Source organism: Pteropus alecto, unplaced genomic scaffold, assembly GCF_000325575.1.
Source record: "Pteropus alecto unplaced genomic scaffold, ASM32557v1 scaffold8, whole genome shotgun sequence".
NCBI lineage: Eukaryota > Metazoa > Chordata > Mammalia > Chiroptera > Pteropodidae > Pteropus > Pteropus alecto.
The window spans coordinates 23,724,957-23,737,366 of record NW_006494609.1 but is presented as its reverse complement, the minus strand read 5'-3'; the positions used below and the strand labels follow the sequence as shown (position 1 = coordinate 23,737,366).

Sequence of the window (12,410 nt, the reverse complement as noted above, 5' to 3'; positions counted from 1 at the left end):
CTGAACCCACTGTCCAGGCGTCCTGGGTGTGACTGCTGTGGCACTGCCATGCAATGACTTCACACTGCCCATCTCGTTTAAAATACAAATACAGAGTTTACAGCCACTCTCCCATCAAGGCAAGCATGAACGTCACTGAACTCAGGTAAGATGATCCTATGCCACACGGCTGTGATGTTCAAATTTTTAGGAAAAAAGAAAATTCCTACCTGTTATAATCCATGTGCTTCTGAAAATTTTTACTTAAAAATTCCTTGTAAAAGTCAGCCATTTCTTCTGCATTCAATGTTGCTTTTTGACCTGAAAATAAATTTCAACTTAAACATTAATATTTAAGGAAAGGAACTCACAAACAACTATTGATCTAAAGAAACGAGTTTAGCAAGGTTGCAGGATACAAGATCAATACACGAACAGCAACTGTATTTCTATACACCAGAAATAAACACTATGAAAATGAAACTCAAAAAAGAATTCCATTTACGATAGCGTCAAAAAGAATGAGAGACTTAGGAATCAATTTGAGAGCAAGTGGAAGACGGTACACTGAACAACTACCACACTTGGTCGAAAGCAATGAAAGACCGAAATAAATGAGATGTCCCCTGCTCTTGGTTTTGAACTTAATACTGTTTTCTGGTCGCCCTTCCGTCCCACATGAGAATGTCGGCTCCTCGGAGGGGGCCACGGCTGCCTCACCCGCCACCCACCTCTCGTCCCGGCGCCGGGCCTGGCGCCTGGCCGATGTTTGGTAAGTGAACGAATGGAGGGTAAGGGGGGCAAGAAAGGGAACGAGTAGCTGCCGGGTTGGGAGGAAGCCAAAGGCCCCAGGGAAGGGGACATTTAAGCTGGGCCATGAAGGGGGCAGAGAAAGGGCAGAAAACCGTGTCTGGGCACAGCCGAGGCCGAGCGGAGAGTGAGAGGCAGGCAGGGTAGGGGCCGGGCACAGAGCTTTTTTTTTTTTTAACTTTTATTTTTTACGTCTATAGCACCCGGTCTTCCTAGATGGTCTCCCATCTAAGTACTAACCAGGCCCGACCCTGCTTAGCCTCCAAGATCAGACGAGATTGGGCGCATCCAGGGTGGCATGGCTGTAGACTGTCGCGGCTTCAGGCCTCGAGAGCATCAGCACCTTTTGAGCAGTGGTGCCGGGGCTTCCGGCCAGTCGGCTCCCTGGCACCTCTTCAGCCACTCGCCACAGCGCGAGGGACTGGGGGGATGGGGCGCCCTCCTGAGAGCGAGGCTTAGCGGCTGCACTTGGCCGGGGCAGTGACCTCTTATCTCTGAAGCGTGGGCCGCTGCTCTGGGTCGCTCTGAGCTCCAGCCAGGCGGTGGTGGGCGGCACAGACGCGCTCACCCACTGCCGCTGCTGGCAGGACAGCAGAAGCCCCAGAGCTGTGAAGACAGGCTGGTGCCACCTCCAGCCCTGGCTCTGGTTTCGTGTCTTGCCCCAACACACCCCCAGAAGCACCACGGAAGCTGTCTGGTTTAGATTCTGCACTTGTCCTACTGCCTGCGCTGTGAAGCCGACTCAGAGTGAGTGACAGGATACTCGCTGAAAACCGGGCGGGCGGTTCCTAAGCACCAGCTGACTTACAGTAAACCCATCTCGATGGCTGCTTTTTCCTCCACCACATGAACACGTCAGCGATAACAGAAACCGGAGGCAAGAATCCTCCCACAGCATTGCCTGCTCTGCAAACGAGACTTAATTTGGGGACGGGCAGAGCTGAAGTCACGGCATTCTGCTGTCTGTATCTGACATTAAGTCATTAATTTCTCTGCATTGCTGCAGAACCTTCCCGTGGCCACCCGGTGCAGGGCCACCACGGCCTCATCTGGCCGCCGTTCCTGGGCAGTTAGAGAGTCCCCATTCTTCTGCAGTGAAAACACTACCAGGAACACACAGGTTTTCCTGTGTCTGGCGTGTTTTCCTCTAGGATGAATTCTCAGTGGTGTGTGTCATGACTTCCCTGTTCTCGGCATGTGGGTACTACAGGGAGCTAGGTCCTGGGAAAACGGTGGGGCGTTTCCTGCTGCCACCAGCATCCATGAGCAGTGCACCGGCACCGAGGCCGGTCAACAAACAGCCCTGTGCGTTCAGTAAGCAGAAGATGAGGCCCGGTTCTGCTTTAACGCGCACGGTACAATTCAGAGGTGGAGCGATTTTTCTTCTTGGCATCATCCTGTGTGCCTACAGGTGTTTTGCTACTTTTACATATTTCTCAGGCTTTTCATAAGGTCCAGGCTGCCCCTTCATCTCTGTCGCAAACGCCCCCAATCTCTGTTCACATGAGCTTGTTCCCCTTTGTCTGCTGGGTGCAGCCCTTCCGCCGCCTCCAGCCCGTTTCCATGGCAGCAGCCATGCTCATTCAACACAGCCCTCACGCTGGGCCTCTGCTATCCTGGGACATCACCCCACCACCCGAGTGCCTCGGGAGAGCCTCGGGCTGGCCGCTTCTTCGGCCTTGGGCGGGACAATGTCTGTTCACACGGGGAATGCTGAACGCAGACAGGACCTGAAACAGGGAGAGAGCGTGTCCTAGCTCCCCCGGTGCCCTCTGAGTGCAGGTCGAAGCCACTGTGTCCCCTCAGCAAGCTCTCCTCTACCGAAGGGTCAAAGGAAGCCCGTGTGAACACACACGGCCGAGGTCAAGGTCAGTCTTCACGGCCGTCTCTCCGTTACCCATCAAGCTCGGAGCGACTCTGTGGCCAGGAGCTGCGTATTTAACATTTTAACCCATAAACGATTGACTTTTAATAATTACCTTTTTGATCCATTGGAATAAATTTGTAGTATTGGGGGCATGAATCTAAATGTATCCTTTGGGGCCAAAAGTCATTAGTTTCTCCAGCGTCACTCATTAAACGAAACCCCCGTTCCCAGTTCTGCGGGGCCGCACACTCCCCCATCATGTGAGCGTTCCTGCCCACTGAGGTGACGAACCCGTTCGAGCCCTTCCCCACGTCTGTCACTGCAGCCTGGTACGTGTCTAAACAGCTGGCAGAGCAGACGCCTCCCTTCGTGTGTCCTTCCCACAATACAGTTTTTCCTGTTTTGTTACCAAATTAATTTTTAAATCTCAGGCCAGCCTTTTGGTACTGAGTAAAGCCATCAACATCTATATAAACTGTGACATATATAAACAGGAATACTGAAAACAGTCCCTCCCACCTGTCTGTCTCCCCACAGGCGCCCACCCAGCCCCGCCGGACCCTGACGGCAGACGAGGGGGCTGGCGCATGCTTGACCGGGGTGCAGCGTCTGCGGCCCACAAAGCTCGGACATCGCGGGGTGAGCTGCAAGCCACTGTGGCCGGCAAGCCCTCGGACCCAGTTCTCCAGGCCAGAGCCCAGGCCCTGCCACTCACTCCTGTGGGACTTGCCCTCACCTGAGAACTATAAAGTAACGGTGCCTGCTTCGGTGGTCACCATGTGATGACATGGGCAAAGGGCTGAGCACAGAACTAGGCACAGTCAGGACCTGGAACTGTGAGCTGTTTCTCCATGCTCGCCCAGCGGGGGTCACTCCACGTCCCCTCCCCACTTACAACAAAGGAAGCCAGGCGAGGCTGAGTGCTTTGGCCCAGCGACACACTTGACTTTGGGGCCAATGGTTTTGGATTTTCCATTAGAACAATGTTTTGACAGCAGACATCTGTCTAACGAACAGTCTGGAATGTGACTCAGGCCTTCGTCAGCACCAGGAGAAAATGGCTGACGGTTATTGTGAGCACTAGCCTTTCTGTCCGAAGGGAAAGGGTGGCATGGTGGGCAGAGGGAGCTGGGTGCAGTCTGCCACTCGTGGCACATCTAGTGCATGGTACGGGGGACAGGATGTGGAGGAGGGGGCAGGGGACGGGCACAGCTGTCATTCTGCAGACGTGAGGGATCCAAAACTTAAGCTAAGCGGCAAGTGTCAGATTTGAATTTGGGGAAGGACAGTCTGGCTTCACTGCAAAGAATGGATTTAGGGCGGGAGCAGACAAGCCACAGCCCGCACGCCCGTAAATACTGCTTCACTGGGACACGTCTGCCCATTCGTTCATGTGTTTTCCAGGGCTGCTTTCACACCACGAAGCAGAGCTGAACGGGTTAAACACCTTGTGGCCCACAAGGACCGACGACCTACTATGTAGCCCTGTACAGAACAGTCTTGCCCGCCCCTGACTTCAAGACTGGAGGCCAAGGAACCAATGAGGAAGTTACTGCGACAGGCAGAGAATGAACACGAGCTGAACGGAAGCCATGTTAAAAGGGCAGAGGGAGCGGTGCAGACGAGCAGACGGTCTCGGGGGGGAGCCTGCCGGAGACGCGTGATTCGGGAGGCTCTGAGGGGGACTCCCTGGTTTCCGGCTCATGTGAGCTGCAGGACCAGGAACCGAGATCAGGAACACGGCAAGGGGAGCTGGTGCGGGTGACGGGTGGCAGAAGCCACAGGACCTCAGGACCTGAGTCCAAAGGTCAGAGGGAGGTCATGAGTCAGAATGACCTAGAATGACCAGAGGGCTGATATCACCCAAAGAGAGAAAAGGGGGAGGGAGGGAGACAGGCGTGTGTCCCACTGAGTGCGCCCTCGGGCACCTGCCCCCAACAGGACAGGGAGCGGCCCCCTGAACTTTCTCTCCTCCACTCAACACCCCTCTCTTTATCTCCTTGTGCAGTTACTCAAACAAAAACGATGTTAGCAGGAAAAGAACAAACGAACTAACCTGATTCAGCTCTTAGTCCCAGGCCTTTGGCTTTTAGTCTTGAGTGAATAAATTCTTCTTTTTCCTGAAAGAAGACAACTGTGAGACAGCTCTGTGGGCCCCCCGCCCCCCGTCCCCCCAGCCAGGACACAGCTCGTAGTGGTCTGGAGAGGTCTGGAGTGGAGGCCGTGAGAGGCGGCCTCTCAAAGCCTGTTTAAACCACCTGAATTCGGCTACAAGTTTCATGCTTGAAGTAGGATTTGAAATAAGATGTTGAATAAACTTTGGGAGGCACTGTTTGTTTATAAAATCCGTAGAATAAAATAAAAACACTCCATTTGACTGAGTCTGCCCAAATGAATAAACAAATAAAACTTAAATGTTTTTCTTCTGGATTAGAATATTTACACTTCTTTCTCACATAATTTATTTACGAGAATGCTAAGAATTCTGAATTCTCGGGAAGAATGACGACAGATGACAGAAACCCTGAACACACACACACACACACCCTACACACGTAGAACATGGAGTTCCAGTGCTGGCTCTGATGCTCCTCTTCCTTGAAAGTCTCACGATTTGTGATTCAATGAATGATCGATATTTCTTATGTACAATTACATATCCATTTTAAAATTATATGCATACATACATATATATGTGTGTGTGTGTGCATGTGAAAGAAAGAGAGAGAGAGAGAAAGAGAGAGAGAGAGAGAGAGAGAGAGAAGCGAGGACCGAGACACCACCAACAGTTTAACACCGTCCATGAGCTCTTGGAACTGTGCTGAAATGATGTATATACATAACCAAACCAGTTTGCCACCCGCTAATTACACAGATAAAAGTTCCTACGGCACGTCGCCAGTGGTATAAGGAAAAGACACTGAACAACACATTGGAGAATCTGCTGGACTGAAAGGCAAAGCAAATACTAAGGACGTCGCACCCCAAGTGGCCACCTGGATTGCTTCCCATTCGGACCTGAGACCCAGACTTACCTTAAGAAACGTCACGTTCTGGTTTGCCCAGAACTGTTGGTTCCACTCTTGTGTTTCCTGTCTTAATTCTCTCAGCTTTCGCTCTGATGGTGATTCATCTTCAGGGATGTAAAAGTGGACGGGTCGAAGGTTTGAATGTTTATCTGGGGGTCCTATCCAGTCGTGGCGAGATTTCCGTGGCGGGCAGAACCCTGAGAGCTTCAACGAAATGCGTGAGGTTAGCACATGGCTCAACGAATCTCCGGTGTTAGAAGGTGAACAGTCCAGATGTGTGAACGTCCCTCGTCAGCAAACTCTTTTTAAGATCGTGCCCAGGAATGTCCAAATTAAAAGAGCTATAATACGTACTGTTAACACTGACACTATACGGAATGTAGCCAACCCGTGCTGGAATAATTCAATGCCGTAACGAGAAACAAGAATCTCACCCTGTACTTTGCACCATATACAAAAATTAACTCAAAATGAAGCGGATATAAACGTAAAGTCTAAAATTGTAAAACTTCTAAATTATAGTAGAAAACTATACAACCTTAGATTAGGCGAAGATTTCTTCGAAACAACACCAAAAACACAATCCATAAAACAAAAAATAGATGAATTGGACTTGACCGAAGTTAAAATCGTCTGCTCTCCTAGAGACACCATTAAGAAAACGAAAAGACCAGCTACAGACTGGGAGAAAATATACGCAGATCTGGAGAAGGACTGGTTTCCAGAACACATAAAGACATCTCAAAACTCAGTAAGAAAACAGAAAATCCAAATTAAAAAGGAGCAAAATATCTAAATGAAAGTTTCTGCAAAGATATACAGATGGCAAATAAGCAAACAAAAACCTATTCAGCATCATCAGTCATTAGGGAAATGCAAATCAAAACGCCACTTCACGCCTACTGATGTAGCTAAAAAAAGCAAAACTAAACTATGACAATAGGAGTGCTGTCGAGGACATAAAACGACTGGGCTCTTTCACATGGCTCATGGGAATGCAAAATGGTACAGCCGCCTGGAAAGAAGGTCGCCAGTCCATTACAGAACATGCACTTGCAGGGTCGGGCCTCGGGAGTACCTGGACGGGAGACCATCTAGGGAGACCAGGTGCTGTCGGCATTTCCAAGTGTCTGGACGAAGCCGCCGGTCCCTGACGAGTTTCTAGCTTTCCCCAGACACTCTCAGAACCCCGCGGCACGTGCTGGGGTACGGCTTACAGGTGATGGGAGGCCAGGGCGGCACGGGCGCGGGTGGCCGAGTCAGAGCTGCAGGGGAAGTGGGGAGCCAGGCTGACCACTGGCTGCAGAAAGGGAGCGGGAGCGGGGGAGCAGTCAAGACACAGCTGTCGCCTGCGTGGCCACTGCTGCCGCAGGTCGCAGATGACAGAGCTCACACCCCGCCGCTGACTACTGACTGCACCCTACTGACTAGTTCGGTATGACTATTTCATTCTACATTCGCTTCTTCTTGCAGACTCAAACATCTTTGCATTTAATCATTTCTAAGACACTCTAAAGAGTGTCTTGCTCAGTGTCAGTGGGAAGTAGAGACGGGCCACAAGCAGCGTGGCCAAAGTGGAAAGTCCCAAATGAAGGGCGAGCACGTCGCACAGAAGGGACTGAGGTCCTCCTCCCTGTGTGAACGCTGACAGGGCCCTGCTGGCAGACGACACCCAGGTCTGACGCTTGAGACCTGAAACTCCAACCCACAAACAGGGTCGAAATAGGCTGATTTCACAGCAGACTGACTTCTGAATCCTTCTGGGAAAGTAGCGGCAGGGCTGCGATCCACAGATCTTTAAAACTGTACCCATCATTCTAAGAACAGTATCCAATCACCATATTTCCTTTTTTTTTTTTTTAACAAAGTCTTTCCAAATACCCTACTTTTCTGCAAATATTTCTGGACTTCACCACCACAGCCTTTGCCTCTGTGATATTTAGAGTCTCAGAAACAGAAGGCAATTCACACAAAGGGACCCAGTGAGTGCAGAGGCAGAGCCGCTGGGGCTGAGGGCTGCTGGCTGCCAGTGTCACCAAGGTCAGGGCTGCCCGCCTCCTCCAAGCAGACTGGGTTGGCTACAGAGCTGGAGGACGGCCGGCCGAGATGCCAGCTCTGCCAGCGGCAAGAGGCGAAAGAACTCGCCGCACCCTAACCGCGCACGTTCACCTGCTCCCCCTTCCAGAACTGCGTCTCCTCCCCTGCGGGCTCGGTCAGGAGCCGTGAAGGAGCCGGCCCGGCGATCCCGACTCTGGAGCTGCGCACACGCCACACGGCAAGCATGGAGGCGCCGGGGGTGTTCGCTCAGCGTCCACGTTTCTTAGTTACCGCTGACGGGAACCCCTCCCTTTTCAGGTGGACTTTGTGGATCCGCTGTCACCCTCAGTCTTGCACTATAACGAGTTTACCTCGCTGGTGGCAGATGTAGTTCCCCCGTGCGCCCCGATGACGTGCAGTCTGCCTGTCCCCCCCACCCCAGGACTGCTATTTAAGACGGAGGGGGGGCCCTGGGGGAGGAAGACGTCCATTTGTGGCAGGAAGAGCCCTCTGAGGCTGGGTAACTGCCATTCTCCCTGGTCCTGCCAGCATGAGCACCTAACACCTGCCTGCGGTGTGGCAGGCAGCTGTGGGAAGACGGGCCGGAACCGGACGGTCCCTCAGGCAGGCGGCCTGACCCATCCCTCCTCACACAAGGGCCAGGGCCGGGCCAGCATGTCCTCACCTGTGGGGTGGAGCTTTCACTGTAAACTGCCTGGCCAGGCAGCCCTTTGGTGGCTGCTCCTGGCCCGCACCATGCCGGGCCCGGCTCTCCTCCCAGACACCAGGGGTCCATGGAGACCTGTCCCCAGCTTCACTGCCAGCTGCTGGGGAGACCAGAGAGACACAGGCAGGCGAGGTCCGGTGCTCGGGCAGGTGCTTCCAGGTGTATAGCCCTAGCCCCCGGGACGGGACCGAAAGCCATCACCTGCCAGGGGGCTGGAGTCCTGGCCCCCACGCCCCCACGGGTGCGGGACAAATCAGCACGCCACAATCAGCACAGGGAAGGGCCAGGGCGTCGGGACCAAGCTGGCTTACACCAGCAGTGCCAAGTCAGTTAAGCATCAGAAAATTAATCAATCTCCGTGGAAGACACCACCACCAAGGACATCGTCTTCTCAAAAGAAAAGTCCAATGTGCCTGCGGTCAGGGCTCCGTCTAGACCGCCGCTGTCAGTTTGCACGGAACACACAGGTCGGAGGAATATGCTGAAGTACCCCGTGGGAACGCAACCGGCAAAACCCAGAGTGGGAATGCCTAAGGACACACCCTTCCCACCCCGAATAAACTGCTTTAAAAAAAGGACAGGGATGGGGTCAAAACCTACAGATTAAAAGAGAAATAAAAGAAAATCAGTCGGAATGTGTAGACCTTATCTGAATCCTGATAAAAGCAAATTATAAAAGAAAACATGTATGACATTTCTAAAACGATCAAAGAAATTTAAACATTGGACATTTACTGGTTAATTACTATATTTTCAGGTGTAAGGAATTACCATAATTTTTTAGGTATGACAACACTGTTGTTTTAAAAGTCTATGTCTTCCAAAGATACATAGTGAAATATTTACAAATTAAATACAATGTCTGATATTTGTCATAGATCTGAGAAGGGGAACTGGCCAAGCGCAAAAACGCAAAAACGCAGTCAACAGCCAGCAGTGGGTAACTGGAGGCGGCATGCTGGATACACAGGGGGTAACTGGAGGCAGCGCGTTGGATACACAGCAATTCTTTATATTCTTCCATCTCTGTGTTTTAAATTTACAAGTAACAGATAATAGAAAATAAAATAAAGATAAAGTAATTCTCCGCACGAATAGAATGAGGGGCAGTCATGTAACTGTCTCACCAGATGAAGACAAAGGGTTTGGCACCGTGAGAACAATGGTCTGAGCGGGGAGACTCCGGTGTCAGTCCGGAACCCGCTGTGCAGCACCGCTCAGTCCCCTCATCTCTCTGGCTTCTAAGTCCTCAACTTTATGACGTGGTTTTTCAACTCCTCCCGCCCCAGCTTTAATTTTTCTCCAGCTATTTACTGAAAGCCTTTTAAATACTAGAACTATTCGTGTTAACTTTGAGTCCTATGACTAGACCTACTACTAGTTTCTCATTCCTCATGAGTTTCAAGTCCCTCTTTATGATCTTTATTCTGAATCTACACTTGGGGGGGGTTGAAGATCATTCACCTAAATAAAAGTATAAGCATGATGGGGTAAAAGGGGTCAAATATGTGGTGACAGAAAGAAATCTAACTATGGGAGAGGAACAAAAAATAAACAATCTTTAAAAGAAAAATGTAAACAGTCTATGGCCACGCCACCCTGAACAAGTCAGATCCCGTCTGATCTCGGAAGCTAAGCAGAGTCGGGCCCGGTTAGTACTTAGATGGGAGACCACCTAGGAAAACCAGGTGCTATAGGCGTAAAAAATAAAAAATAAAGGATTGTAAATTGACAAGGTCCTTGCAATCTGTGAGGTCAACTAAGGGTTGTCTCGCCTAAAAAAAAAAAAAAAAATGTAAACAAAATATGAGATCAGTTGTTCCATTACTTGTTATTTGTAAACACTAGCTCTCCATGCTGTTGACCTGTTTCTTTGTTCTTTTCGACCCAAAAATCACTAGAAGAAAAATTTTAATTCATTATCCTCTGGAATCAGGAACTATAAGATGTATATTCCTTATATGCAAGCATTATGATCTTGAAGAAATTATTCAATCTTCCAGTGCCTAAATTTCCTCATCTGTAAAACGAGGATAATAAAAACACTAATTTCACAGAATCCTGAGGATTAAATAAATTAAAATGTATTAAGCACAGTGTACCCAAGTGCTCAATAAATGGTAACTATTACTATGTTAGTGAAATTCAGGACAAGCAAATATTAATGAATACAATGTAACCAATGGTTCTCTAAGCTGTGAGCTTACCAAATTGACCTTTAAAATTCTGATATTATACGTCAATCAACCTGGGAGGAGGAAAAAAAAATAGACAAACCAAGAAAATAAGTAAACTGGTGCCCAGGCCATGTCACAGACCAATCCCAGCAGAATCTGATGGTTGGTCCAGTATTTTTAAAAGTCTTCCAGATGATTCAGAATGTGTGGGTGGACAAGTTTAAAAATCAGTGATGTAAACCACACAGATGAGGAACAAGCAGGTGGGAAGTAACTAGAGAACACTTAAGAGCTGAGTTTTTAAGTTGGGTTTGGAAGGAAAGTGGTGCCTAACTCTAAGTTCTGTAACGTTTTTCTATTAAAACCTGGTGCCCAGAGATCAGAGTTGGGAATAAACTGTGCAGGTTCTAAAAAGCAGGTCTCCTTAATTCAGGTGGACCAGGAATTGATGAAAAACATAAAGAGTGAACTAGACTTAGGGGATCAAAAAATATCTATTTAGATGAAGACAACAAAAGGTTCCAACCTGCTACTTTTAAGAAGACCTAACATTTAAAATCAAAGTCTGAAGCCAACAATCTCTGTGCTGCGGGAAATTACCTGGGGAACCAGCCGCCGAAGATGGCACCAAACTCGCAGGAAACGCAAACTGCCCTGAGGTAAGAGCTGTTCTTTTATGTCCATATGACGTCTAGCATAATGGGGCACACGGACTAAAACCACCACCCAAGCCCTAATGCTAGAAAACTGGGCAAGGTCTGATTCACCGGCCGGACGCTCCTTTTTTCCCCATCATCACAATCGTCACCTTCACAGGTTGAGCAGTGCACAGCGTCGGCTTCCTCGACACTGGACCACAAGAGACGCCCGAGGCTCAGGCCCCCGGTAAGACTAGAGTTGTTTGCCCTCCCAGAGCGTTGTATCTACCTGTTCAGGATCTTTCTGCCTCAAGACTGAGCTGTGGGTGGGTTTCCACCTTCTAGAACAGAGGTCAGCGCTGCCACCGCTGCAACAGAGAACTGAGCCACAGGCCCAGGGTCTGGGTGACCAGCTGCCCTGGTAACTCCTTGTCTAAACTGTAAACTAGACAGAACTTTAAGGCCACGTTTATAAAAGGACAAACCAAGGGAATGAAAATTCACAGGCAGGCACATTTCAGAATTCTTCTTTAGCTGTTTTTTACCCTTCCGTGGTTATCGTTGCAGGCAGGCTGTCCGGCCTCTCCCACTAGCCTGTCAGCAGGTGTGGTGTTAGTATTTACACGCTTTCACCATTTCATCTATTTCAGCTGTTCCTCACCATCAGTCAATACTTCCATGTGACAGTTGGAATAAAGGCCGGACTCCCTTGAACAAACACTATCTTTCCCCAAAAAAGTGCAATTTATAAAAACTTCTTGCTATCCTTTGCTGCCAGCCACTAATCTTTGGGGCTCTTGAGCCGGTAACACGCATAGCTGCGTCTATGTTTCCAACGAAGAAAATCTATGACGAACTCCTACAAAATACTAAGGCAAAGTTTGCCATCGCTTAAAGAAAAGCACTAATAATCTTAAGAAGTCAAGGACATGCTGCGCACATCAAGAGCTCTTTAAATATAAGAAATAAGTATCCTCGAACTTGCTGGCCGGCTGCTGTATTAGAGAAAGTTCTGTCACCAGCGCCTGGGGCGGCGGCTGCGCCCCCAGTTGCACCAGATGAGGTGGGCGAGGGGGTGGACAGGGGAACTGTTGAGGGCTCCGTCGCCAGGAGGTCCGGGCGCCCCCGCGCCGGGTCCCCACACTC

At 49.8% G+C, this 12,410-nt stretch overlaps 1 protein-coding gene, 1 non-coding gene and 1 pseudogene across 9 annotated transcripts in view; 1 reads left to right on the top strand and 2 right to left on the bottom strand.

The window, feature by feature from the left end:
* Window positions 1–8,533, bottom strand: part of APOPT1 (apoptogenic 1, mitochondrial) — a 25,976-nt gene extending 17,443 nt beyond the window's left edge. For 6 of the 8 annotated variants that reach the window (XM_025042009.1, XM_025042008.1, XM_025042004.1 and 3 more), the window contains exons 1-4: window positions 8,408–8,533; window positions 5,692–5,889; window positions 4,713–4,776; window positions 210–300 (exon numbers count right to left, since the gene is read on the bottom strand). In XM_025042009.1, coding sequence (XP_024897777.1) covers window positions 210–300; window positions 4,713–4,776; window positions 5,692–5,889; window positions 8,408–8,518 — 464 coding nt within the window. In that variant the 5' untranslated portion in view covers window positions 8,519–8,533. Of the gene's footprint in view, window positions 1–9; window positions 73–209; window positions 301–4,712; window positions 4,777–5,691; window positions 5,890–6,763; window positions 6,821–8,407 lie in introns of those variants that run through there. The other 2 variants (XM_025042011.1, XM_025042005.1) reach the window with 2 other exon arrangements.
* LOC112473891 lies at window positions 981–1,099 on the bottom strand. Its single transcript, XR_003044187.1, has one exon. It is a non-coding gene; the product is annotated as a 5S ribosomal RNA (ribosomal RNA).
* A 1,497-nt stretch (window positions 8,534–10,030) lies between the features above and the next one.
* Window positions 10,031–10,149, top strand: LOC112473754 (annotated as a pseudogene).
* The last annotated feature ends 2,261 nt before the right edge of the window (window positions 10,150–12,410 follow it).